Source organism: Epinephelus fuscoguttatus, linkage group LG7 (genome assembly GCF_011397635.1).
Source record: "Epinephelus fuscoguttatus linkage group LG7, E.fuscoguttatus.final_Chr_v1".
Lineage (NCBI taxonomy): Eukaryota > Metazoa > Chordata > Actinopteri > Perciformes > Serranidae > Epinephelus > Epinephelus fuscoguttatus.
In genome coordinates this window covers 2627563-2653577 of record NC_064758.1, presented here as the reverse complement: position 1 = coordinate 2653577, position 26015 = coordinate 2627563, and the positions used below count along the sequence as shown (strand labels likewise).

At 42.0% G+C, this 26015-nt stretch overlaps 2 protein-coding genes across 7 annotated transcripts in view; one reads left to right on the top strand and one right to left on the bottom strand.

Annotated features, from left to right (window-relative positions):
- Positions 1 to 26015, bottom strand: part of vps13d (vacuolar protein sorting 13 homolog D) — a 396056-nt gene that overhangs the window by 185566 nt on the left and 184475 nt on the right. For 5 of the 6 annotated variants that reach the window (XM_049581624.1, XM_049581623.1, XM_049581628.1 and 2 more), the window contains exons 9-13: positions 21711 to 21811; positions 10598 to 10766; positions 9902 to 10003; positions 7583 to 7772; positions 7113 to 7295 (exon numbers count right to left, since the gene is read on the bottom strand). In XM_049581624.1, coding sequence (XP_049437581.1) covers positions 7113 to 7295; positions 7583 to 7772; positions 9902 to 10003; positions 10598 to 10766; positions 21711 to 21811 — 745 coding nt within the window. The remainder of the gene's footprint in view (positions 1 to 7112; positions 7296 to 7582; positions 7773 to 9901; positions 10004 to 10597; positions 10767 to 21710; positions 21812 to 26015) is intronic. The other variant, XM_049581627.1, reaches the window with a different exon arrangement.
- LOC125892003 (immunoglobulin superfamily member 21-like) overlaps positions 1 to 26015 on the top strand; it is a 437371-nt gene that overhangs the window by 340258 nt on the left and 71098 nt on the right. The window lies entirely within an intron of this gene.

Below are 26015 nucleotides of genomic sequence, written 5' to 3'. Positions count from 1 at the left end.
GCTAAATCCGTCAATTTTTACGCTGTATCATGTTCCAGGTACTCGTCCTCCTCCAGGTATCTGCCTTGTGCCCTGTGTTCATTAATTCTGCACTGTCCCGTCCAAATAAACAAATAAACTAAAAAATTAAACAATGATGTTACGAGATAGAACACAACGTAACGTTACCTGCCTGGAAGAGCGTCTCACTCCGCTAACTTCTTGCTTTAGCAACATTAGCTGCTCTATTTTAACAATGCATTCACAGACATGCCCCCCTTTACCTCAAGGAACTCCTCACCCCCCAGACCTCCTCACGCACCCTCCGTTCTACAATCAACCACCCTCCAAGCTCCCAGAACCAAGCTCCGCACCATGGGTGACCGGGCCTTTTCCTCTGCTGCTCCAAGGCTGTGGAACGCCCTCCCTTACCACCTCAGGGTCCCACAGACTACTGATGTTTTTAAACAAGACCTAAAAACCTATCTTTTTACAAAAGCATTCTGCTAAATGTCCTTTATAGGTTTCTCCTTTTAATTATTTATTGTCTCTAATCATTTTTTTTAATAATTCTTAAATTGTATTAATTCTAATCTGTTTTAATTTTTCTTTATCCTGCTCTGTAGCACTTTGAGATTGCTAAAATGTAAAGAGCAATACAAAGAAAAGTTATTATTATTATTACTATTACGGCATTCCTTATTTGGATTAGATTTAGAATTTTTTCGGTTAGCAGCAGTGCTTTGATTTGAGCTACCTGAATTAATCTGGTAACGACTCGGTCGTACCTAGGTTTTTTTTTTTTTATATTTATAGCATTACATATTTGGAATTGATTTTTTGTTTTCTACAGTTAGCAGCAGCGTTCCCGCTTAAACTAATTTACTTACACTACTAAACAACTTTGGTTGTTCTGGTTTCTTGTTGCAACCTTTGCTGGTAAAGGCAGTGTTTTCGCTCCCACTTCCTGCAGACGTTGTTCATTGTGTGTTGTTTTCATAATTGGCAGCCGCCATTATGATGAACACTCATTGTTTTACCGCCTGCATGGCTCCTCTGCAGCCTGAGGACGGTCATGATCTTTGCCCCTTGTGTCATGGCCTCGAGCACCTGAGAGAGGGCCTCTCGGAGGACCCATGCTAGGGTGGCTGAGGTGGAGCTGATTCTAGGTGGCGTTACCCCGCCAGAAGAGCTAACCTCATCTCAAAGATTGGCCCCAACCCAGCCTAGCCTGTTGAAGCATCGGGCTGCAGAGACTCTCTCTCTCTCTCCCTCCTTCACGCTTGTCTGTCCTGTCGATTGGAGGCCAGAATGCCCCCCAAAAATATCTTAAAAAAAAAAAAAAAAAAGAATATTTGTGAATACAGCCCCAGGTGTCCTTCACCCCAGTGTCGCATCACAGATGATCTGCTCTCCAAGGCCTGTGACGCGGCAGCTCACATGGGCTGGATAGGGAACTCCATGTCACACCTTATGCTAGCCCTCTCAGCCTCCCTACAGGAGGCTATGCTGGATGCTTCTGCTCATAGTTTTAGTGATGCGTCCCCGCAGGCTTTCGTCTTCATGTCCAGGGAGCTAGGGCGGGTGATGTCCACACTGGTTCAGGCTTGCCGCCAAGTTTGGCTTGCTCAGTCTCCCCCCACAGAGGCATGCAGGAGGAACCGAGGCCCCGGGGCCAGTCAGTTCTGCATGCGATTGCCGGAGTGGAGTGGTGTACGTCCATCGACTTGAAGGATGCCTATTTTCATGTCCCCATCATACCTCACCACAGGCAATTCCTTCGTTTTGCCTTTCAAGGCCGCCAATTTCATTTCAGGGTGCTTCCCATTGGCCTCTCCCTCTCCCCATGGGTGTTCACCAGATGTGTGGCTACAGTCTTCTGTGTGGCTCTGGACACTGTCACCTTGGAGGCCTGTCTGACGTCTCGGCGGGTGGACAACATCCTCTGCCTCCTCCCCCTTTTTCCAAGGGGTTGCCCTACCTGCAGTTTCTGCGCCTCCCAGGCAAGTTGACAGCTGCCAAAACTGTTGTTCCCTTGTGTTTGCTGTCACTACGCCCCTTTCAAAGATGGCTGAACAGTTTTCACTTTGACGCCAGTGGCACAGGCACAGGAAGATCAGGGTGCTGCAGCGGTGCCTCCTCACCCTGTCCCCATGAAGGGAGAGAGCATTCATGTTGCAGGGCATGCCCATGAGCTCTGTTCCGTCCTGTCGGGAGACCGTCAAGACAGATAACTCCCTCTCAGGGTGGGGTGCAGTGTGGCAGAATAGAACAGCTCTAGGGCAGTGGTCTGCTTGAGTCTGCATGGACCATGTCAACGTGCTAGAGCTATGACTTGGGCAGCCCTTGCCAGCCTGAGTATAATGTGTTTTCCATGGAAGCAGAACAAGCTAGCAGACTTCCTCTCCCTCTGCTAGCCTTCCCCGGGGGAGTGGTTGCTTCACCTGTAGGTGGTCCGCGGCATCTGGGACCTCTTCGGCAGGGCAAAAGTGGATCTTTTCACCTCGGAGGAGACAACCCACACTAGCCCTCTGGGGCAGGATGCCCTCACACACGAGTGGCCAGAGGGTTTCCTCTATGCCTTCCCGCCAGTCTCTATGATTATGGCAACACTTCAGAGGGTTCTTCAACAGGGCCACAGGCTGCTTCTGGTGGCGCCCTTCTGGCTGCGAAGGATGTGGTGTCTTCTGCTGCACAGGCTATGTTACAGCTCACCATGGCGCCTCCCCAACAAGAAAGATCTCCTGTCTCAGCTGGGGAGGAAGGGTTTGGTATCCCGACCTTTGCCACCTTCAACTGTGGGTTTGGCCTCTGCAGGGTGAGCACCAGGGCACCGTCTACCCAGGCACAGTATGAGAACAGGTGGCAGCTGTTCTCTGCTTGGTGTTCAAACAGGGATGAGGACCCTGTGCACTGCTCGGTACCTACCATTCTGAAGTTCTTACAATCTCTCCTGGATGGCGGTCAGTCCCCCTCTACCCTGAAGGTGTACGTAGCCACCATTTCGTCTCAACATGTTCGAGTCAATAACAACACAGTGGGATGCCACAGGTTGGTGTCCTTTTTTTGAAGGGGGCTCTGAGACTACATCCCCCACAAACGCCAAGAACTCTGGCATGGGATCTGCCCTTGGTGCTGGATGCTCTATGCTTGCCTCCCTTTGAGCCACTGGCACAGGCAGAACAGAGATGGTTGTCAGCAAAGACTGCCTTCCTCCTCGTCATCCCTTCAGCAAAGCGTGTAGGAGAGCTTCATGTCGTGTCATTCAGTAATTCATGTCTGTCATGTTCTGTCTCCACATCTTCCATGTAAAAATTTGGCCACTATAGGGGACACCAGTGAGCCCATAGCACAGCCGTGCTTTTGTCGGTAGAAACCCTCACTGTACTTGAAGTAGGTGGTGGTCAAACAAAGATCCAGCAGATATAAATGTGGTCTGGGGTGAAGTTGGTCCTGTCTGGAAGGGAGCTGTCTTGTCCTGGGCATTGTCCTCCTACCAAGTTCCTGCTCCACTCAATGAGGATTGGGGATTCCTCATGACTCTGTTGGTATGGGTCATCCAGTGCTGATGCAACACCTCTGACGGTCAGGAAGGATGAAACAGAGCGAGAGTTACATATGTAATTACGGTTCTATGAATCCTGGATGACCGCCAGTGCATTCAGTCACTCAGAATCCTTGTGGCCTCACGAGAAGATTCTGCAGGAACAGATCCTCTGACCACACCGGAAGATATAGCCTGTCCGTGGTCATCAGAGGGTCACAGGTGACTTGGTATAGCTACTCGACCTGTGTATGCGTTAGACGAAGACATTCAGTGCTTATGCACAGCCTCTGCCGGTCATCCAGGATTCATAGAACCACAGTTATATAAGTAACTCTCTTTTTTACATCACAAAAATGTCATGGATTACAACAATCCAGTCCTTTACCGTGGATGTGTCTGTTGACATCCATTCTCTCGTGAGAGCTGTTTAACTCGCTATCACTAAAATATTAAACATATTTGCAAATCCCAGTGTCCGGTCTCATACCCAGGTACCCAGGCCAAAGTTAAATAAGCGCCTTTTCCATAATATTATTAGTTTGTTTCCAGTAGTTCAGGAACAATGGGCAATGCAAGAATACATGGTAATAGTTTGCTTTTTTTTCCCCCACAGGACCTCCAACATGGGATGTTTTTATTTGAAAAATTATTCTGAGTTGGTGTTATAAATAATCTTGTTGGGATTCACAGGACCACAGATGATTTATCATTTGGTAAAATCATCACTGGGCATTTAAAGGCTTTTTCCTCTGCATGCTCTTTGTTCTCCAAACAAAGACAGCTAGGTGACACCCATCTCCACAGGAGGTCTCACTTCACACCTCAGTGAGACACAAGTCTCACAACTTGATTGGACAGCACTGTTACAGTGACATGCCCCTCTGTGATGTCACCAAACTCTAAGCTAAGTCCTGCTCCTTTCAAGCACTCTCTCTTGCTCCAGCTGTTGAACAGTGGACACCTCTTTCCGGCTGGGCCTGGAACAGCAGAGGCCCAGACCCCTGCTCCATAGCCCAGGCCACTAAAGGGAGGGCAATTGATCACAGACTCTCTTGCAAACACAAGGTTTGCAAGTAGCTTTCCAGCAACAAGGAACTAAGTGAGTTAGCACCCAGCGGCTAACTCTGCTAAACCCTGAGCGACCACCTTCCTCGGAGTTTCACCTTTGGAACAAAGGACCCAACAAAGACTGCACCTGAAACCACACCTCCCCAGCCTTCTTCTGCCGGCTAACAAAGCAGCACACCACCAAGTGACTCTTTCTCCCATCCACTCAAGGATCAGTAATGTAACAACTGGGCATAGCTTATCACAGCTTTACAGGCTAAGCAAGACTGTTTAACTTGTTGTATGTGATTTAATGCTGTTCACTGAGTTATTGTTGTGATAGATTGCAGTTAGGTCATTGATTAGCTGGCTTTGCCAAAACTAAGTGTTTGGTTTGCTAATACTGTTCACAAACAGATTCTTGCACACAACTAAACAATCTCTGCACTAATCCAGACCGTTTGCAACACAAATCCCATTGACATAGACTCATTAACAAATAGGCTTTCAACAGAGCTACATCCAAACAGGCATCTCAAAGTTCCCGCTTCTTTTCCTTTGTCTTTGTCCTGACCACATGGTCAGACAAACACCTCCCCCTGAAGCAAGCCTTGATTTGGCCATTTTGGTAGTTTTCTGTTGTCAGCCATTTTGTTTTGTAGGCCAAACGGCTCCTTGATCACCACACCCGCCTTTGTCTTTCTCTTCTTTCTCTCTCTCTCTCACTCACACACACACACACACACATACACACCAAGCTTGTATATAGTAAGTTAGAATTTGTGTGTTTTGGTTTGCTTTGCTAGTTTGTGAATAAATATAATTCTTTGGAATCATGCCTGCTGTCTGTTTAATGTTGCACAAGAGTAGATGAATAGTCAACCTCTGCTGCATCAAGAACTCCGAAATCCTTCAGGCATTACCATTAATTTTGGTTGTTGTCATTAATTTAATTATTAATCAAAACTCAAAATTAATAGTTTAGCCTATTTTATGAGACTGATATCTTTAACTGGCTATCATTTTTCCCTTTACGGGAATGGTGCCCCACAAGGTGATTTAATGTTAATTAAGTCACATTATTTAACATAATTATTAATTATTAATAATAATTATTAATTATTTCCGATAGCCAATTAAATCCCAACATATTTGGTGCCTGCGTGTGAAGCCTAACGTGTTGACCCCGACATATTTGGTGCCTCCGTGTGAAGCCTAATGTGTTGACCCCAACAATCTAATTAAAATTTTCCATCCGAATTCATTAATATTCTGCTACCCTCACGGCCACAAAACCAGAAGTGCCGTGCAGCTGTATATTTTCAAACAGGGAAAAAAATCACTGTCCTTGCATTTTATTTTGATTACAGACTGTTTTTATTAAAGTGCTTGTGACATATCACGTGGCTTTGACTTGCAACTGAACAAGTAGCCCATTTCATAGAAAATACAAAGACATATATCGTGCGTCACCATTCAGCCTGAAAATACCAAGATATCAATTTCTGGCCATATTGCCCATCCCTAATTTACCGTACACATAAATGATAAGCGTTACCCATGAATCCTTGTGCACTCATGTATGCTAGGCAACGCTAAATAACTGTGCAACAATTAATGGTAGGAATGCACGATATTGCATTTTTGGCCCATAATTGATGTGCTGATATATAACAACTTATTTGATATATCCACTTTTTTCTCCGCCTAATTTTAGTAATCATCAAGTCTCTTCTGTAGTGGAATTAACATCATACTATGCATGCATACACTTATTGTGATGACCCACCAGCAGATCAAGACATAAAATACGATACTTTTCAATGTATGTAATATTCATTTATTGTGCAAAATAAGTAAAAGCGTGTTGGCTGATTCCCATAGTTCATTTTAAAGCAGACATCAGCCAATACAGATGGACTGCTGATATTGTTGTGCATCGCTACATTATGGTGAGGTGATGTAGTTGGTCAACAGTTGTCTACTACTGAAACATATTGGCTAGTTAGTTGTATCATTATTCCATGTGTATGGGCATTCTTGTGAGCCACAGTGGACTGTTTTGTAACTCTTTGAGCAAAGAGACTCTGACACACCATCCACCTCAGAAGCCACAGATGAAAGTGCAGAGGGGGAGGCTAATGTACCTAGCTATGCTACAACTGCTGCTGACTCAGCTACAGACAAGCCCAAATGACAGAAGACCCGAAAATATTCTGAGAATTATCCCAAGTGCAACTTAATTTGATACATCATATGTAGTAGTGCATCCCTGCTCTGTCTCTCTATCTGCTAGCCTGAAAAATAGTGCAGGAGATGCTTTGTGCATCCACGAAAAGGTTCTGTGTTCCTTTTTGCTCGTCAGAGCTACAGCAGCCTACAGTGTTGATAGGCTGTTACTTGTTATGTGTAACCAATCAGATGCTATGGGCAGGATACTGAGCAAGGTTACAAAGTGGCAACTACAGACAGAGAGGCGGCTGCCTCAGATAAGAAATTGAAACGTGTTTCCATCTCTCCAAACACTGCTCCTGTGTACCTGAGAATTCCAACTGGATGACCCCACTTTCATGCAGCGTGTCCCCCCTCCTGTCCTGATGGAAGAGTGTGACTCCACCCTTCTCCAGTAAGAACTCCAGCCGGGCAAACAGGTGATCTCGCCTGGTGAACGTGTTCAGAGTGTGAGAATCCTCCAATGGGTCGAACAAGTCTTCTGTCTCTGCTGGAGGAACATTATATCATCTGAGTCAGCAGCCAGAATTCCTCCATATCATAATTTCTTTGCCTGGCACTACAGCCAACACTACCAGATAATATAAAACACAAAACTCCAGCTTGTCATACAGGAGTCTAGACTTATTCCACTAATTTTCTAATGTAACAGAATATGTAATGCTAATCAAACCAATTTTGTGTTAGTAACCTCTGCTGGAGTTTGTAACAGATTGAAGATAGAAAGCTAAATGTTGTCAGCTCTTCTCTGGCACCAGACAGGAGTCAGTCTCTCACCTAGAATATCCCAGGAGGATGGACTCGGCAGGAGCTCTGCAGGCCTGTCTGGGTCCTGGGTATCTCCATACCAACCTCCCCAGCCCGGGAACCAAGACTGCAGGTACTGGATCATTCCTGAGCTCCCACTCTTAGGAATAGATGTGGTGGGTAAACAGGGCTGGGGGTCACTGCTGGGCTCTCGCACATTCTGCAAGAACAGACAGGAGGAACACAGGTTGAAACTATAACAAATACACATTTGGTAGTGGGGATGTACAGTATTGGATTTTTTTGCTGATATCTGATATGCCAATATATGACAACTTATTTGGCCGATAAACAATACCGATATTTCCCATGTTAGTGATCATCAAGTCTCTTCTGCAGTGGAATTAACATCGTATTATGCATGCATACTCTTATCATGTTGTCCCATTGGCAGATGGAGACATGAAATAGAATTCTTATTAATGTATGTAATTGTCATTATTTGTGCAAAATAAGAAAAAGCATGTTGGCCGATTCTGATAGCTCAGACAGTTTCAATATGTCAGTTCTCAACATTGTTGATATCAAAGTCAACAAATAACAGAGAATGTGTTCAAAACTTAACAAAAAATAAATAAACCATCACATCATCAAATTAATATTTAGTAGTCCTGCCATTGGCACGTAGTAGAGCTCTAATCCTGGCTGGCATGTTCCCCACGAGCCTTTCACACTGTTGAGGGGTAATCTTACCCCATTCTTCTTGAATTACTGCTTTTAATTCTTCTAAATTCTTTGGTTTATGCTTTGAAACAGACCTTTTGATAATCCACCACAGATTTTCAATGGGGCTCATGTCCGGGGATTGAGCTGGCCACTCTAAGACCTGGATACTGTGCTCCTGCAGCCAAGTTCTACTGGCCTTGGATGTGTGGCAAGGGGCATTATCTTGTTGAAACATCCAGTTTTTACCTCGACGGAACAGTGCACACGCAGAAGGGAGCATGTGGGTTTCGAGAATGGCACAATACTTGGTAGAGTTCAATGTGCCATCACAGACAGTGAGATGACCAACACCAGCAGCACTCATGCATCCCCAAACCATGATACTGCCTCCACCATGCTTGACAGTAGGTACTGTACATGCTGGAGATAATGCTTCGCCTGGCCTTCTGCGTACCCTCACATTAGTAGGAGGAAGATAAAGCTGGAAACTGGACTCATCTGACCACAAAATCTTCTTCCGTTTCCTGGCTGTCCAGTTCTTGTGTGCCTGGGCCCAACGACACCGGGCTAACCTCTGTCTCTCATTGATCAGGGGCTTCTTGACAGCCTTGTAGGACCTTAAGCCATGATCTAAAAGTCGGCCACGTACAGTGCGGGTGGAACACTGGACACCAGTTTGGTTTGACCACTGCTGCTGAAGCTCCTACGATGTCATTCGGCGGTTTTGCCTGCACATGCGGATCAGGATGCGGTCATTTCTTGCTGAAGAAACCCTTGGACGCCCAGATCTTGGTTTGTCTTCCAAGCTGTTGGTTCGTCTGTATTTCTGCAGTGTATCCAACTGCTGAAGGACTGCATCTGCACTTCCTGGCTATCTGGCGGCAGCTGTACCCTTCCTGGCTGAGAATCTTTATCTTCAGGCGTGTTTCCTGCGTTAGGTTCCTTGTTTTAGCCATTTTTGTGTCTGAAGAACTTTCAAATGTGCTGGCTTTATGTAGACACGAAGCTTGGCAACAAAAATTGTGTCTTTTAATAAAAAGAACGACCTTCATCACTGGTACCAAAATGACCCAATACTCAAAATTTCTTATGTATTTTTATGGAACCAATCAATTTTAAGTTTTTAATGGCTTTTTTAGGATTTATTTAGTATTTTGGCTGTGATTGTACTAAAAGAAATTGCACTTGAAGACCTAAGAGTGATTCTTAATGCAATATTTCACAAATGCATGGGGTGTCTGAAATTTTTTTTCCACCACTGTATATCCTTAATATTGTTCAAAATAGATTGTCAGTGTGTTTTCTTATCAGATATGCTCACAGCTTGTGGAAAAAATAGACCAGACACCAAAACTATCACTGCAGATCGCAAAATGGGCAGGGTGCTTGGCGCCATGCCTCGTCCAGTGTGACATCCAGTTGGTCAACATGAGCACCGAAAGCACGTGGGCAGCACGGAAAATTGTCGTGTTTCACAGCGCTTCCAGACAAAGTTGTAAGCTAAGAGGCTAAGTGCTGTTAATAGGAGTATAACCTAAGGCAGAGGGGCCACAAAGATGATTTTTGCATTTTCTTTTAGATTCTATATACCGCTGAACACATTGATGAATCATCAGAGCTTACCTCTGCAATCTCTTGCTGCTTTCGAAACCAGTCGTGGACAATTTCTCTGAGACTCTGAAGCTCCTCCAATGTCTGCTCCTCCTCCACTCGCTCCAGCTCACTCTGAGTGAGAAAGATAAATATCGGTTAAGTGATATGTGGTTGAAAGTGCGTTTAAAAGTACAACATCCCAAAATTCCACACTGGCTTTTGATTCAGGGTGCATCGCAGCACACTGAGTAAAGAAACAAAGATCCCAAATAACTGGGTACCTACTGGGGCCTACTTAGGGACAATCTTCTTTTGATCATGGAAAAAAGGTTGTTGACCAATCATTTTGTCATAGTTTTCATCAACGAAATTAACACTGGTGCACATCTCACACCGTGAGACTGGTGGCGTGAGCTGTGCGCTACATACAATACATCCTCTTTTCCTACAGACTCTCAATATGAGTTTAATAAAAAGATGAGGAATTTCCTGGAATATGGAACCCTTCTTGGATCTATCTAATTCCATACAAAAGCTCATCCTCTTTAAAACATTTGTGACATTGTTAAGTCTGATCATTTTATGAGTTCTATCAGTACAATAAAAAAGAACATGAACAGCAATATAACTTCATTGTTCAGAGTGGACATTAGGTTCTATTTAAGGATATAAACAATATAACTTCAATTTTTGTTGACACATCATGTCTGTGTTACAGTGCAGTACCTCTTCCTGAGGACTCAGTGGGACTCCTTTGAGCCTTCTGAAGTAGAGGCTGGTGTAGGTCTGGGCATCTCGTGCCCGCTGCAGGGCAAAGTCCCAGCTGCCTCGCCGCCGCTGCTCCCTGATTTCACTAAGGTTGGCCTGGATGGCAAACATCCACCACTGCCGGCAGCTGCAGGGAGAAACAATTTAACAGGCTCAAATCCGAGGATTCAGAGGTTTATGACACAATGGGCCTCATGCAAGAAACGGTTTACAAACGGATCTTCTCTTATTTTGTTGGTACCCATTGACTTTTGGGATTGACCAATGTTTTATTATTTTTGCTCTTTTCTCAGGTAAGAAAAAAATTTACGAGTGGTTGAGAGCACTCTTACCAAGGTAAGAGAAAATCATCCTGTTTACACAGCTCAAAAATTACTTGTCAAATGCATGGAAACATATGTTTCTTTTTTTAATTTAAGGAACATAAGAAAACAGATTATATAATATAATGTAGATTATTATATGCTTTAACTGACTTTTAATGGTTTATTATTTAATTCAAAAATCCTATTGGTTAATTGAACCCAGTCAAGACTATAAATACCCTGGGATTATCTCACGAGTTCCACACCTGAAAAATGACTTACCTGCTGCTGCTTTGGCCAACCAGGCTTTACCCAGAGAGCATGTTTTTAGAGATCATGCCGATCTTTTTGCAGAGACAGATGAATGGCTGCTCAGCCAATTCAGATTACCACACATTATACTTCTGGATTTGTGCAACACTCTGGAGCCAAAACTTGTGCGAAACACATGCTGGTCAAATCCTGTGCCTCCACACCTTCAGCTACTCAGCACACTTGGAGTTTTGGCCACCGGATCATTCCAGAATGTTGAAGTCCATCATTTCAAATATGCCACAATACATTTCCTTCTGACCAACCTGACCAAAAGGTTATTGTGAAGAATGTCTTTTTTGCCATAGCCGGACTGCCAAATGTTATAGGTGCCATAGACTGTACACATGTACGGATAAAAGCCCCCTCTCCAGATCCATTTCCATATTTTAAAAGATAACTTCCATTCAATCAATGTACAAATAATATCCGATGCAAACTGCAAAATTATAAATGTTGTGGCCCGTTGGCCAGGGGGAGCTCACAACTCCTTTGTGCTACAGAATACTTCTGTAGGAAGGCGACTGGCTCAAGTGGGTGCAGATGGGTGGCTGATTCTATGGGGGGGGGGGCTGGCAGGACGTCTTCTGAAGTGTCAGTTCATTTCTGTCAAAGTTAGACATCGCATGCAGGAGTGACTTGGCATATCCCTGATACAGTGCTGGAATGACATATTTCACATTTTGTATCACTTCCTCTTTCCACTAGAGGGAGTTGGAGAGTGCAGTAATTATATTATTAATATTATTATAAATAATACATCATGTTTTTATACATCAAATATACACCACAGCATTTAACTTTCAGATAAATCAAAAGCTAAGTGTTTGAGACCTACTTCCTGTCACCACTAGGTAGCACTATGAGCATCAGGAAATATGGTCATATAAATGGTTTCAGGGCAGGACTAATATGAATCATCTGAAGTTTGATGGAGATCAGAACATTTACGGCAACAATATAGCAATTTCCTGTTTCATGGCAAGACCTCAAAATTAAACCCTCTGCAGCACGTATAGACACTACTGATATGTCATATTTGTGTACATCAAATACACACTAAAAATTCAGGTTAATCCAAAGATAAGTGTCTGGTAAGAAACACTTCCTTTCACCACTAGGTGGCGCTATGACTATCACAGAATATTGTCATATAAATGTGCTCAAGGTAGGACAAATATGAATCATGTCAAGTTTGGTGGACAACGGACCATTTACTCCAAATTTATAGCAATTTCCTGTTTCATGACGAGACATCAAAAGTAAACCCTGTGCAGCGCACGTAGACACTAGAAGTACTTCTTTCACCAGTAGGTGGCGCTATACCTATCATGGAATATTGTCATATAAATGTGTTCAGGGTGGGACAAATATGAATCATGTCAAGTTTAGTGGACAACGGACCATTTACTCCAACTTTATAGCAATTTCCTGTTTAATGGCGAGACATCAAAAGTAAACCCTATGCAACTCGCGCGTAGACACTAATGATATGTCACGTTTGTGTACATCAAATATAGACCAGAGCACTGAAATTTCAGGTGACTCCAAAGATGAGTGCCTGGTAAGAAGTACTTCCTTCCTTTCAAAGAATGTATAAAATAGCTTTCTGTTGCCAGAAGGTGGCGCTATGGCGGTGATTCAAAATTCCTCTGTAGATGTGTTTAGGGCTGGACTGTCATCATATGTGTGAAGTTTTGGCAAGATATTCCCATGTGGAGTCAAGTTACAGCAATGTTTATCATCACGGCGAAACATCAAAGTTCGCCGCCAGGCCGTGGCCACGCCCTTCGACGAAAACTCACAGCTTCCACAATAAAGCATCATCAACGTTTTATGACTTTTTTCACCAAGTTTGAAGTGGATCTGGTCAAGTCTGTAGGAGATGTACATTAAAGTCTAAAACATGACATTTCCCATTGCCAGTAGGGGGTGCTATGTTTATCTCTAATTATTGACATGTAGATGTGTTCAGGGCGGGACTGTCATCAATCCTGTGAAGTTTGGGCAAGATTGGACCATGTATGCTGGAGTTATAAACTACTTCCTGTTTAGTGGTGAGACCCCTAACTTTGACGCCATCCCATGGTCACACGCATTGACGAAAACTCAAGCTTTTGATAACTTTTCATCTTCAAGGTCTTGGGATGGGACAGACCAAGGTTTGAAGTCAATCGGATGAAATCTCTAGGACTAGTTCATTTATGACCCCTGGAAATGGCCAAAAATGCACAGTAAATTCAAAATGGCCGACTTCCTGTTGGGTTTAGAGCATGCCTCCAAGAGGCTTTTTTGTACGTCTCTGGGCGTTACATAAGCGTGCCGAGTTTCATACATGTAGGTTAAACTAGCTTCAGGGGCTGTTTCCACAAACTTTTGTAGGGGGCGCTACTGAGCCATTTTTTGGAACCTGCGCACAAGACCCTTAAAATATCAAATTTTTCACCAGTTCTGAGATGTGTGCAAAGTTTCATGAGTTTTCGGGTATGTTAAGCCTCCCAAAAAGGCAATTCATTTGGAGGAATAATAATAACAATAATAATAATAATAATAATAATAATTAAAGCTGCAAGCAGCGTTGGGAGGGACCTCGGCCCCCCGCCGTTGTCCCCCAGCTCAAGTTGCAGACGTAAGCCATGTGACCTAATGAAACTTTGACATGTGCGATGATCAAACAACACACACACACAAACACACACAGGCCTGTGTCTGTCAGAGTGAAGCCATTGTTATGCTAATTAATGACCACGTACTTAGGTGACAGCACAGGCACTTCAAGTTCAGTTTGACTAATGACTAATGATAACAGAATCAGCAGGACGCATTTGACACCACAGCAGCAACACAACCACACACACCACACTATCCAGGCACCGCTGTGATAGAAGTTAACCTGCAAGACAGTGGAACACAAAGGCTCTGGAGAAGAGGCCGAGTTACTGATATGCAGTACGGCAGTTAGTGATGAGCAGAGAGGGAGAGAAGGGAGAGAGAGGAGAGAGGGGGGAGAAAGAGAGACAGAGAGAGAGAGAGAGGGGGGACAGGGAGTGGAGTGTGTATGTGTCTGTGTGTGTGTGAGTGTAATTGTGTTGCTAAAATTTGCAAATTATGAACTGCAGGTTGCTTTAAGGTTACATTATTTTTTTTTCTCCATGTCTCTCTCTCTCTCTCTCTCTACATATATATATATATATATATATATATATATATATATATATATATATAATATATCTCACTGTCTTTCTCTCTCATACATACACCCACAATGAATATTTGGTATGTATACTCTGACTAGGAGTTAAAAATAAAAAAAAAATAAAAAAATCATATTTTTATGGTTGTTTTTCAACAAAGACAAAAAAAAGTCCTGAAGGGGAACAGTGTCTATTTTTATTGAAAAATAGAAACTGCCCCCAAAAATGATAATGCATCAAAATTGGTGTTGTTATTTATCATTCACATATCACAGACTGTGGTAAATAAAATAAAAAATCCATCCAACATTTATTATATAGTTAATCTTAATTCATGTTTTTTTTTTCATTAAAGTAACAGTGACTTCATGTAAATAAAATGGCAAATATATTGTGGAAATCCTCAAAAGTAATGAATATTAGATATGCATAATCTGAGAACAAGTTGCTTAAAAGATTTAAGCAAAAAAATGTAGAGAAATATGTTAATATTTAATATTTTTCTGTTGTTCACACCGTTCCGAAGGGGACAGGTGTGATTTTTTATAAGGGGGCCCGCAGGGTTAAAAATGCAAGGTTCTTATGAAGGTGGTGTGAGCTTATAATTTGAAACTTGTAGACACAAGCCATGTGACCTAATGAAACTTTGACATGTGTGATGATCAAACAACACATCCATATTCATTTGAAATCATGTGACCTAGTGAAAGCTTGAGTGATATGTACTGGCTGCTTTGAGGATCTAAGTGCAGCAAACAGACACAAATATATACTAAGACCTACAAATGTTGAATTAAAATCTGATTGTATACATATGTGACACTAATCATATGTGTATAATAACACTAGAAGTATGACACACAGACAGACAGACATAGACGGCCGAGTTCTCAACATGCAGAGAGAGAGAGAGAGAGAGAGAGAGAGAGAGAGAGAGAGAGAGAGAGAGAGAGAGAGAGAGGGGATAGGGAGTGGAGTGTGTGTGTGTGTGTGTGTGTGTGTGTGTGTGTGTGTCTCTGTGTGTGTCTCTGTGTGTGTCCGTGTCTGTCTGTGTGTGCCATACTTCTCCTGTTATTACACACAAATGATTATTGTCACATATGTATACTATCAGATATTAATATATACTTCCCACATGTTGTACCACAATAGCCAGGATCATAAGTCAAACTCAATTTTAAAAACTGTAAAGGGTTCTTATGAAGGTGGTGTGAGCGTATATTTTGAAAGTTATCGACATAAGCCATGTGACCTAATGAAACGTTGACATGTGTGATGATCAAATCAAACCTCTGTCGTTTTTATATTTATTTGTTTTAATAACACTGTGCACAAGGACCAGACTGTCAGTCTGTCAGATCAGCTCTGAAATGTTTAATGCTCATAATATGTAGGTCTTATTGTTTACATTTTAAAAATCTTTATGACCCTTCAAAGACGTACTATCAATGACTAATAATCTCTATCAATGATGTTATTAGTCACACTGATGGAACATAATTCCTATAGCCTAATATTGCAAATTATTTGTTGATATTTCTGAGTGAGCAATGGTGCAACATTGCAGAGTCTTTAAATTTACTACATCTGTAACTGAAATACTGTCACTGAATGCTGTTGAGTGAAGAAACAAATATCGATCAATCAATCAATCAATATCACAAATCACAATTTGCCTCACAGGGCTTTACAGCATACAACATCCCTCTATCCTCAGGACCCCATGAGACAGAAGGGAGACAGAGAGAGATGCAGGAGAGATGATCATGACAGTAGCTTACAACAACATTAATGAAAGGAATAATATTAAAATTATAATTCTAGCAATTGTGGTACAATATGTTGAATTAATATCTGATAGTATACATATGTGACAATAATCATATGTGTATAATAACAGTAGAAGTATAACACACACACATAGACGGCCGAGTTAGACATGCAGAGAGGGAGAGAAGGGAGAAAGAGGACAGAGGGGGGAGAGAGAGAGAGACAGAGAAAGGGGGGGGGGGGGGGGGGCCGGGAGTGGAGTGTGTGTACAATATGTTGAATTAATATCTGATTGTATACATATGTGACACTAATCATATGTGTATAATAAAAGGGAGTGGAGTGTGTATGTGGGTGTCTGTCTGTCTGTGAGTCTCTGTGTGTCTGTGTCTGTCTGTGTGTGCCATAATTCTACTGTTATTATACACATATGATTAGTGTCACAAATGTATGACAAAGTTTTAGGAATGAGTTTGGTAAATGTTATACTGTCATGTCTGTGTGACCACACACACTTCACTCTGACAGTGTGTCATAGTGAAGCATTTGTTATGCTAATTGATGAGAGAGCTGCAGCTCAGACACAGAGCAGAATGGCTTGAAACTTTCTCAAACAAATCCTTCCAGATTCCAAACCGTGGGTCCCATCTTCAATCTGAAAACATCACCAGATAGATAAATTGGTTCTGAACGCAAACATATAAAGCTTGTAAGTCTATGGACTGAAAAATGTCACCTTAATCACAAGTTTACAATGTGTTGGCCCTCATCTTTTCTTCCAGAGATCATCATGAGGAGTTGTGTCCTGCACCTTCTAACGCTTCTTAAATCCAAACTGTTCAAGTTATGACAAAGTCCTTCACAAGTAATGTTCAGCAGGGGTAGAGCTGTAATTTGTGCAAGTTTGAAGCAGTTATGATAAACGGTGTAGGAGCAAATAATTTTTGTTCGACAGAATCTGTGAAAAATGTCACCTTACATTCAAATAACATCACACACACAAACACACACACAGGCTTGTGTCTGTCAGAGTGAAGCCATTGTTATGCTAATTAATGACCATGTCATTAGGTGACTTCAAGCTCAGTTTGACTAATAAGTAATGATAACAAAATCAGCATGAGGCATTTCACACTACAGCAGCAACACAACCTCACATGTCACCAGCCAGGCACCGCTGTGATAGAAGTTAACCTGCTGCACATTTCTTTGTTACTCAGGACTGTCTTAAGTTACTGAATTTTTGCAGATCAGTCATTTCTTTGAGCATCACTTTTTGTCTTAACGTTCAAATATTACACTGCACAAATTCATCCTCAGCTCAAATCAAACCTCTGTCGTTTTTATATTTATTTGTTTTAATAACACTGTGCACAAGGATCAGACTGGCAATCTGTCATAGCAGCTCCGAAATGGTTATTGCACATAATGTAGCTTACAACAACATTAATAAAAGTAATAATATTATAATTATAATTCTGGCAACTATAGTACAATATGTTGAATTAATATCTGATTGTATACATATGTGACACTAATCATATGTGTATAATAACAGTAGAAGTATGAGAAACACAGACAGACAGACATAGACGGCCGAGTTCTCAACATGCAGAGAGGGAGAGAAGGGAGAAAGAGGACAGAGGGGGGAGAGAGAGAGAGAGAGAGAGAGAGAGAGAGAGAGAGAGAGAGGGAGGGACATAAAATTGATAAAATACATGGAAATACTTTTAAGGTCATTTTTAAAGTAATTTAAAACCTCATGTGTGTGTGACCACACACATACACACTTCACTCTGACACACAGACTGTCAGAGTGAAGCCTTTGTTATGCTAATTAAGGACTGCATGCAGCTCAGACACAGAGCAGAATGGCTTGAAACTTTCTCAAACAAATGCTTCCAGATGCCAAACCGTGGGTCCCATCTTCAATCTGAAAACATCACCAGATAGATAAATTTGTTCTGAACGCAAACATATAAAGCTTGTATGTCTATGGACTGAAAAATGTAACCTTAATCACAGGTTTACAGTGTGTTGGCCATCATCTTTTCTTCCAGAGATCATCATGAGGAGTTGTGTCCTGCACCTTCTAACGCTTCTAAAATCCAAACTGTTCAAGTTATGACAAAGTCCTTCACAAGTAATGTTCAGCAGGGGTAGAGCTGTAATTTGTGCAAGTTTGAAGCAGTTATGATAAACGGTGTAGGAGCAAATAATTTTTGATCGACAGAATTTGTGAAAAACGCCATCTTACATTCAAAGACCGACAGCGCACTTCCTGTTGGAGTTAGGTCAGGGGTTGCAGCGCGACATTTGTAGGTCTTTATGAGGATGACGAGACAGTTTTGGTTTGGTCTTTCTAAGTGGTTCCTACCAGTCGCAGTGGGCATTTTAGTGTGTCTAGGTGGCACAAAAATTGTCAGGAGGTTTTGCGCACATCACCTGAAGCAGCGTCATAACATCCAAACCAGTCGTGGATTGAAAAAGTTCGCACAATAATTGATAAGGACACGTTGAAGAATAATAATGTGCGAGTTTGAAGCTGAATCGATAAGCGGTGTCGGACTAGTTGATTTTTAAAGGATTTTTTTTTGAGTAAAACTCTTATTTTGAAAGGGAAATATCTCACTTCCTGTTGGAGTTAGGTCATGCGTGCGAGCGCGTGATTTGTAGGTCTTGATGAGACGAACGAGGCTGTTTTGGTTTGATCTTCCTACGACGTTCCTACTGGCTGCAGCGGCCATTTTTGTGTTTCTAGGTGGCGCTAGAGAGCCCATTTTGGCACTTTTCAGATTAATTTCATCAGTTTATAAAATTTTTCGCCAGTCCTGACAGGCATGCCAATTTTGGTGAGTTTTCGAGCATGTTTAGGGGGTCAAATTCCAGTTGAAAGTCGCGTACGCTGAAAGAAAGAAAGAAACAATAATAATAATAATAATAATAATAATAATAAACACTACAAGAACAAGAGGGTCCTCGCCCTTCAGCCGAGGTCCCTAATAAAAAATCCTTGCATTTCAATAGGGTCCTTGCACCGCTGGGTGCTCGGGCCCTAATAATAAAAAATCCTTGCATTTCAATGGGGTCCTTGCACCCCTAGGTGCTTGGGCCCTAATAAAAAATAATAATGATAAATCCTTGCATTTCAATAGGGTCCTCGCACCCCTAGGTGCTCTGGCCCTAATAATAATAATAATAATAATAAAAAATCCTTGCATTTCAATAGGGTCCTCGCACCGCTAGGTGCTCGGGCCCTAATAATAATAATAATAATAATAATAATAAATCCTTGCATTTCAATAGGATCCTCGCACCGCTAGGTGCTCGGGCCCTAATAATAATAATAATAATAAATCCTTGCATTTCAATAGGATCCTCGCACCGCTAGGTGCTCGGGCCCTAATAATAATAATAATAATAATAAAAAATCCTTGCATTTCAATAGGGTCCTCGCACCGCTAGGTGCTCGGGCCCTAATAATAATAATAATAATAATAATAATAAATCCTTGCATTTCAATAGGGTCCTCGCACCCCTAGGTGCTCTGGCCCTAATAATAATAATAATAATAAAAAATCCTTGCATTTCAATAGGGTCCTCGCACCGCTAGGTGCTCGGGCCCTAATAATGATAATAATAATAATAATAATAATAATAATAATAATAATAATAAATCCTTGCATTTCAATAGGGTCCTCGCACCACTAGGTGCTCTGGCCCTAATAATAATAATAATAATAATAATAACAATAATAATAATAAATCCTTGCATTTCAATAGGGTCCTCGCACCGCTAGGTGCTCGGGCCCTAATAAAATAAATACATTGATTATTTTTCTTTATAAATCTCAGCCTAATTGATTCTTGCAAAGGTGACCAAGATTATGCCCTCAGCCCATGGCTGATGACTCCCCTGGCGAACCCCCAGACCAGGAAGGAGCGCTCTTACAATCACAGGCACGCACGCACTGGCTCCGTGGTGGAGCGCACAATTGGAGTACTGAAGGCCAGGTGGATGTGCCTGGACTCGGCAGGTGGAAAGCTCCTCTACACTCCAGAGAAAACATGTTTGATGACTATGGCCTGCTGTGTCCTGCATAATGTGGAGGTGAGACGTGGCATACCACTGCCAGAGCAGATATCCCCTGTGGAGGAAATCATGGAGGACCCTGCTGGCGCACCTGATGGAGGTGGCATCATCGTTCGGCAGCAATTAATTGCCTACTTATGAGGTAAGTTAACATTTTGTTTTCAATACCTGTGGGCATGTTAAGCCTGTAAATAGTAATATGGACCTTGAATAATCTTCAACTTTAGATGGTAGTGAACAACAAATTAGAGGAATTTCACACAAGCCAGTCGCAGTGTCATATTGTTTTATTTAGAATTTCTTTGAGTGTTTCATTCATCCTTTCAAGGTTTTCATTTATATTTTCTTGCACCGAGGTCATTCTGATCAAAATTGTAGATAGAACTTGCAGTGTTGAAAGTATCTGATTTTGGTTTTGCAGCGTCAGACACAACATGCCTCCGGGAGAAACTGTGGCGAGAGCGTTCAGCTCCGATACACTCAATGGTGTGGTTTCCTGGCTGGTGGGGGCTTGAGTCCCAGATGTACCCGGCTGCGGATCCTCCTCATCAGCTGCGTTGGGTGCCTCAGACAAGACCGCAACCTCATCACTGTCAAATGGAGTGTCCGACTAAACACCTTTGGAGGACAAACATGTTGTTGTTTTTTTTCCCCCATTCTTTAGGCACATTGAAAATGATTGTTTTTCAGTTAACATGTTATCCCTTGCATTTTTGTTTCTATCATATAAATATAAATGTCACTTTGGATGAAAGTGTCTACTTTCAACTACTGAAATTGTAGAATTGTAAATTAAAGTCACTTACCTGTCAGTGCCACCTCTCCAATTATTTCCTGAATTCTTTGGTCCATTGTTGAGATCTTCAACTCTTCTTGTCCTCCCCTAGTAGTGATCATGCTGTGCTTGGCATGAGCAATGCGATTTTTTTGCCTCCATTTTCATATCAAACCATTTTATTTTAATTTCTGCAACTGTGCGTCCCTCTGCTGACACGGCATTCACAGCATCGCGTATATTTTGCCACTGCTGTGTTACTGCTGTGTTTCTGATGTGTCTGTAACACCAGTACTGACGCTCTGGAAAATTATACTTTTCCTATGTTTAATTTCATTTAGTGGTACCTCACTTTCATTGTTGCTAAAGTTCTTCTTCTTTCTACTACCTTTTTTCTGCAGAATGTTGCTGCATGACGCCCAATGACACATTGTGTAGTGACTGACAAGTGTGAAAAACTCTGTTTAAATGAGAGTCTGAATCAGTTTTTTGTGACCAAAGAAATTCAAAAATGTGAGAAAGTCAATTGACTGTTTGCTCCTACTATAAAAAAGCCGTAAGTGTTTAAGATAACTACTAAGATTATTACATTATTATTATTATTACTATTAAAATAACTTACTTCCCAGATATTGGCACTTTCGGTCTCCACTTTCGGTAAAGCATCTCTCTCTCCCGACGGTCCAGCTCTTTAAGGAATGCCATGATCTGCTGGTATTGAACCTATGAGGGAACACATATTCAGTCACTGGTCTGTCGGCCTGCTCCTGTTACATTAGCAGACATTTAAGCAATATTATACATATTGCCAGTAATCACAGTAAAATTCACCCTTGAGTGTAATTTTATGATTATACAACCGATATCAACAAAATAAAAGACAAAATCAAAATTTATTCATATTATGGGGTAACTCGCTCTGTGACGACCCCTCCACTCCTCTGTGTGGTGCTGCTGTACTGTGTGCTGTTGTATTCTGGCAGGTTCTGGTCCAACGCAGCGTCGTTGTCATCAGGTGATGAGCTGCACCTGGGCCCGGTGTTGTGCTCGACCATATATCCCTCCTTCCTCAAATTCCTTGTGTCTGCCGCTGTACCTACACACGCCTTCCATCCGTGGGGACGGAATGCTCCTACACCGCTGGTCGCTGAAATGGACCCTTTTGCCTTCTTTTGTTTAACTTTTATAAATAAACTAAGCGCTATTTGGCACTGATCCCCTCTCTGCTCTCGTTTCTGGTTGCGGCCTCAGAGCCGGGTCGTAACAGTTCTCAAAATAAAACATGTTTTGTGAGTGTTATCTCCTTTTCCACTAAAAAAGTTGTGGTCTGATGAATAACTAAAAACCATCAGTCACCTTAATAATCTCCTATGTAATACTTCTCCAGCGAAAAGGCCGTCCCTCTGTAGAAACCTAGCAACACAGAAGATTTCTAGTCCCTGTTGATAACAAAATGGAGATCTTCGAAATTATAACTTATAGCCTTTCGGTACAGTTGAATTAGGGGTGGAAAAATGGATGCTGTCCCCATACATCAAATAATCCCCCAAATAGCTGTCAATATCAAACAAAAAGTCTTTGATAGCCCAAAGTCTTCTTTATCTACTTTACTGCAGTAACTGTTCATTACATCAAGTACAGTATACATATATACATATATATATATATATATATATATATATATATATATATACAGGCCAAAAGTTTGGACACACCTTCTCATTCAATGCGTTTTCTTTATTTTCATGACTATTTACATTGTAGATTCTCACTGAAGGCATCAAAACTATGAATGAACACATGTGGAGTTATGTACTTAACAAAAAAAGGTGAAATAACTGAAAACATGTTTTATATTCTAGTTTCTTCAAAATAGCCACCCTTTGCTCTGATTACTGCTTTGCACACTCTTGGCATTCTCTCCATGAGCTTCAAGAGGTAGTCACCTGAAATGGTTTTCCAACAGTCTTGAAGGAGTTCCCAGAGGTGTTTAGCACTTGTTGGCCCCTTTGCCTTCACTCTGCGGTCCAGCTCACCCCAAACCATCTCCATTGGGTTCAGGTCCGGTGACTGTGGAGGCCAGGTCATCTGCCGCAGCACTCCATCACTCTCCTTCTTGCTCAAATAGCCCTTACACAGCCTGGAGGTGTGTTTGGGGTCATTGTCCTGTTGAAAAATAAATGATCGTCCAACTAAACGCAAACCGGATGGGATGGCATGTCGCTGCAGGATGCTGTGGTAGCCATGCTGGTTCAGTGTGCCTTCAATTTTGAATAAATCCCCAACAGTGTCACCAGCAAAACACCCCCACACCATCACACCTCCTCCTCCATGCTTCACAGTGGGAACCAGGCATGTGGAATCCATCCGTTCACCTTTTCTGCGTCTCACAAAGACACGGTGGTTGGAACCAAAGATCTCAAATTTGGACTCATCAGACCAAAGCACAGATTTCCACTGGTCTAATGTCCATTCCTTGTGTTTCTTGGCCCAAACAAATCTCTTCTGCTTGTTGCCTCTCCTTAGCAGTGGCTTCCTAGCAACTATTTGACCATGAAGGCCTGATTCGCGCAGTCTCCTCTTAACAGTTGTTCTAGAGATGGGTCTGCTGCTAGAACTCTGTGTGGCATTCATCTGCTCTCTGATCTGAGCTGCTGTTAACTTGCGATTTCTGAGGCTGGTGTCTCAGATGAACTTATCCTCAGAAGCAGAGGTGACTCTTGGTCTTCCTTTCCTGGGTCGGTCCTCATGTGTGCCAGTTTCCTTGTAGCGCTTGATGGTTTTTGCGACTCCACTTGGGGACACATTTAAAGTTTTTGCAATTTTCCGGACTGACTGACCTTCATTTCTTAAAGTAATGATGGCCACTCGTTTTTCTTTAGTTAGCTGATTGGTTCTTGCTATAATATGAATTTTAACAGTTGTCCAATAGGGCTGTCGGCTGTGTATTAACCTGACTTCTGCACAACACAACTGATGGTCCCAACCCCATTGATAAAGCAAGAAATTCCACTAATTAACCCTGATAAGGCACACCTGTGAAGTGGAAACCATTTCAGGTGACTACCTCTTGAAGCTCATGGAGAGAATGCCAAGAGTGTGCAAAGCAGTAATCAGAGCAAAGGGTGGCTATTTTGAAGAAACTAGAATATAAAACATGTTTTCAGTTATTTCACCTTTTTTTGTTAAGTACATAACTCCACATGTGTTCATTCATAGTTTTGATGCCTTCAGTGAGAATCTACAATGTAAATAGTCATGAAAATAAAGAAAACGCATTGAATGAGAAGGTGTGTCCAAACTTTTGGCCTGTACTGTATACATATATATATACACATATATGTGTGTGTGTGTGTGTGTGTGTGTGTGTGTGTGTGTCATTGTGCCAAAATGTGGTCTTGGAGACACCTATTGTAAGGCGATCTACCACAGAAGCTTTTTTGAGTATGAAATTGTACTAAATGGAATTTCTCAAAGCTGGACTAACACACCCAGATAATAAGATTGGGAATCGAATTACTCCAGCACATATACAGTCTGTTGGACCCAAACTGGCCAGAGCACTCTGTGCATGCTCCACACTTTCCAGTTGAATAACACTAAATGCATAACAGAAGAAAAAGTAAAAGAACAGTATACAGCATGTATGAAATTTACAGAGCTGAAAAGTTGTCCACCATGGTACCAGTTTGCTGCTAGCTAATCGTAGCTAACTTGTTTGTTGACTGTTTGGTCTGTGACATTAACAGGTCAACCGGAAAAGGTCCTATACTAACAAGCTGAAAGAGGGCACATCACCACCTATTGTAGTGGAGTCGGACATACTTCGGTCAGTAAAAGGATTCCCCTCCCATGCTTGTTTACTGGGACAAGGACATTAGTCCCATTAAATGGCCTTGTAGCTCCACTTAAAGGCACTGTATGTAAGAATGTGGCCAAAACGGTTACTGCACTCAAATTCAAAATACTGCCGCGAGTCGTGTCCGCCTCCCCTCCCCTACAGATTCGAGGTTGCTGGACAGCGGCACGCTAGAGACTGATTTGTTTGCCCACGGGCAGCTGACGTGGCAGGGCTGCGTCGCCACGTCCTTGATCTTTGGTTTTCCAGCAGACCATTCGAGCAAGTCCGGCTTCTCTGCTGCTAACACTGCTGCAGGGATACAGCTGAGGAGGAGCCGGCTGCTAATGCTATGTACCAGGACACTGCTAATGCTGCTTGCTGTACTGCTGTAGCTCAGTCGTAACTGTAACTGATGCTGAGACTCTACTGACTGCGTGACTGGTAGACGGCGGTGGGTGGCTCAACAGGCCAAAACACAAATTCAAAACATAAACTTGATTTGCGGACCGTAATTTTTTTTTTTTTTTAAATGCGAATATTCTGGCCTTACTATTGTTGTCGGTGAGATCAGTATGTTATATGAACATTATTCCTTAGTCTCTGTGACACATTAGGATAATTTTACGACTATTTGCTTTAGATTTCTTAAATATAGCTCCTTTAACTAAGCACGTACACATATTGTGTCACAATCATGCAAGATGCAGTCACGAAACTTCATAAATGTGTAGTTGAAATAAGGCTGATTTTGAAGATGGGTGTGGTCTGAGCAACAGTAGTGGAAGTAGACCTTTTATATCTTTTTTCGCTTTACTCTTTTAATGTAAATTGGTATCCTTTAAAATGTTTTATATTTTATTACTTCATAAAGCATTGTGAATTGTTCTGGTGTATGAAATGTTCTATACAAACAAAGCTGCCTTGCCTTGCCTAGGAAGTGGGAAAGGAGCCCACATTAACTTTAAAGAGGCAACAGATAGCATCTTTTCCTAAATATATCATTATGAAAATAATGTGGGTTGCACAGGGTAGTGGCCACAGTAAAATCAGACTATCAGTGTTTACATAGGTTACTCAGTGGCTTTG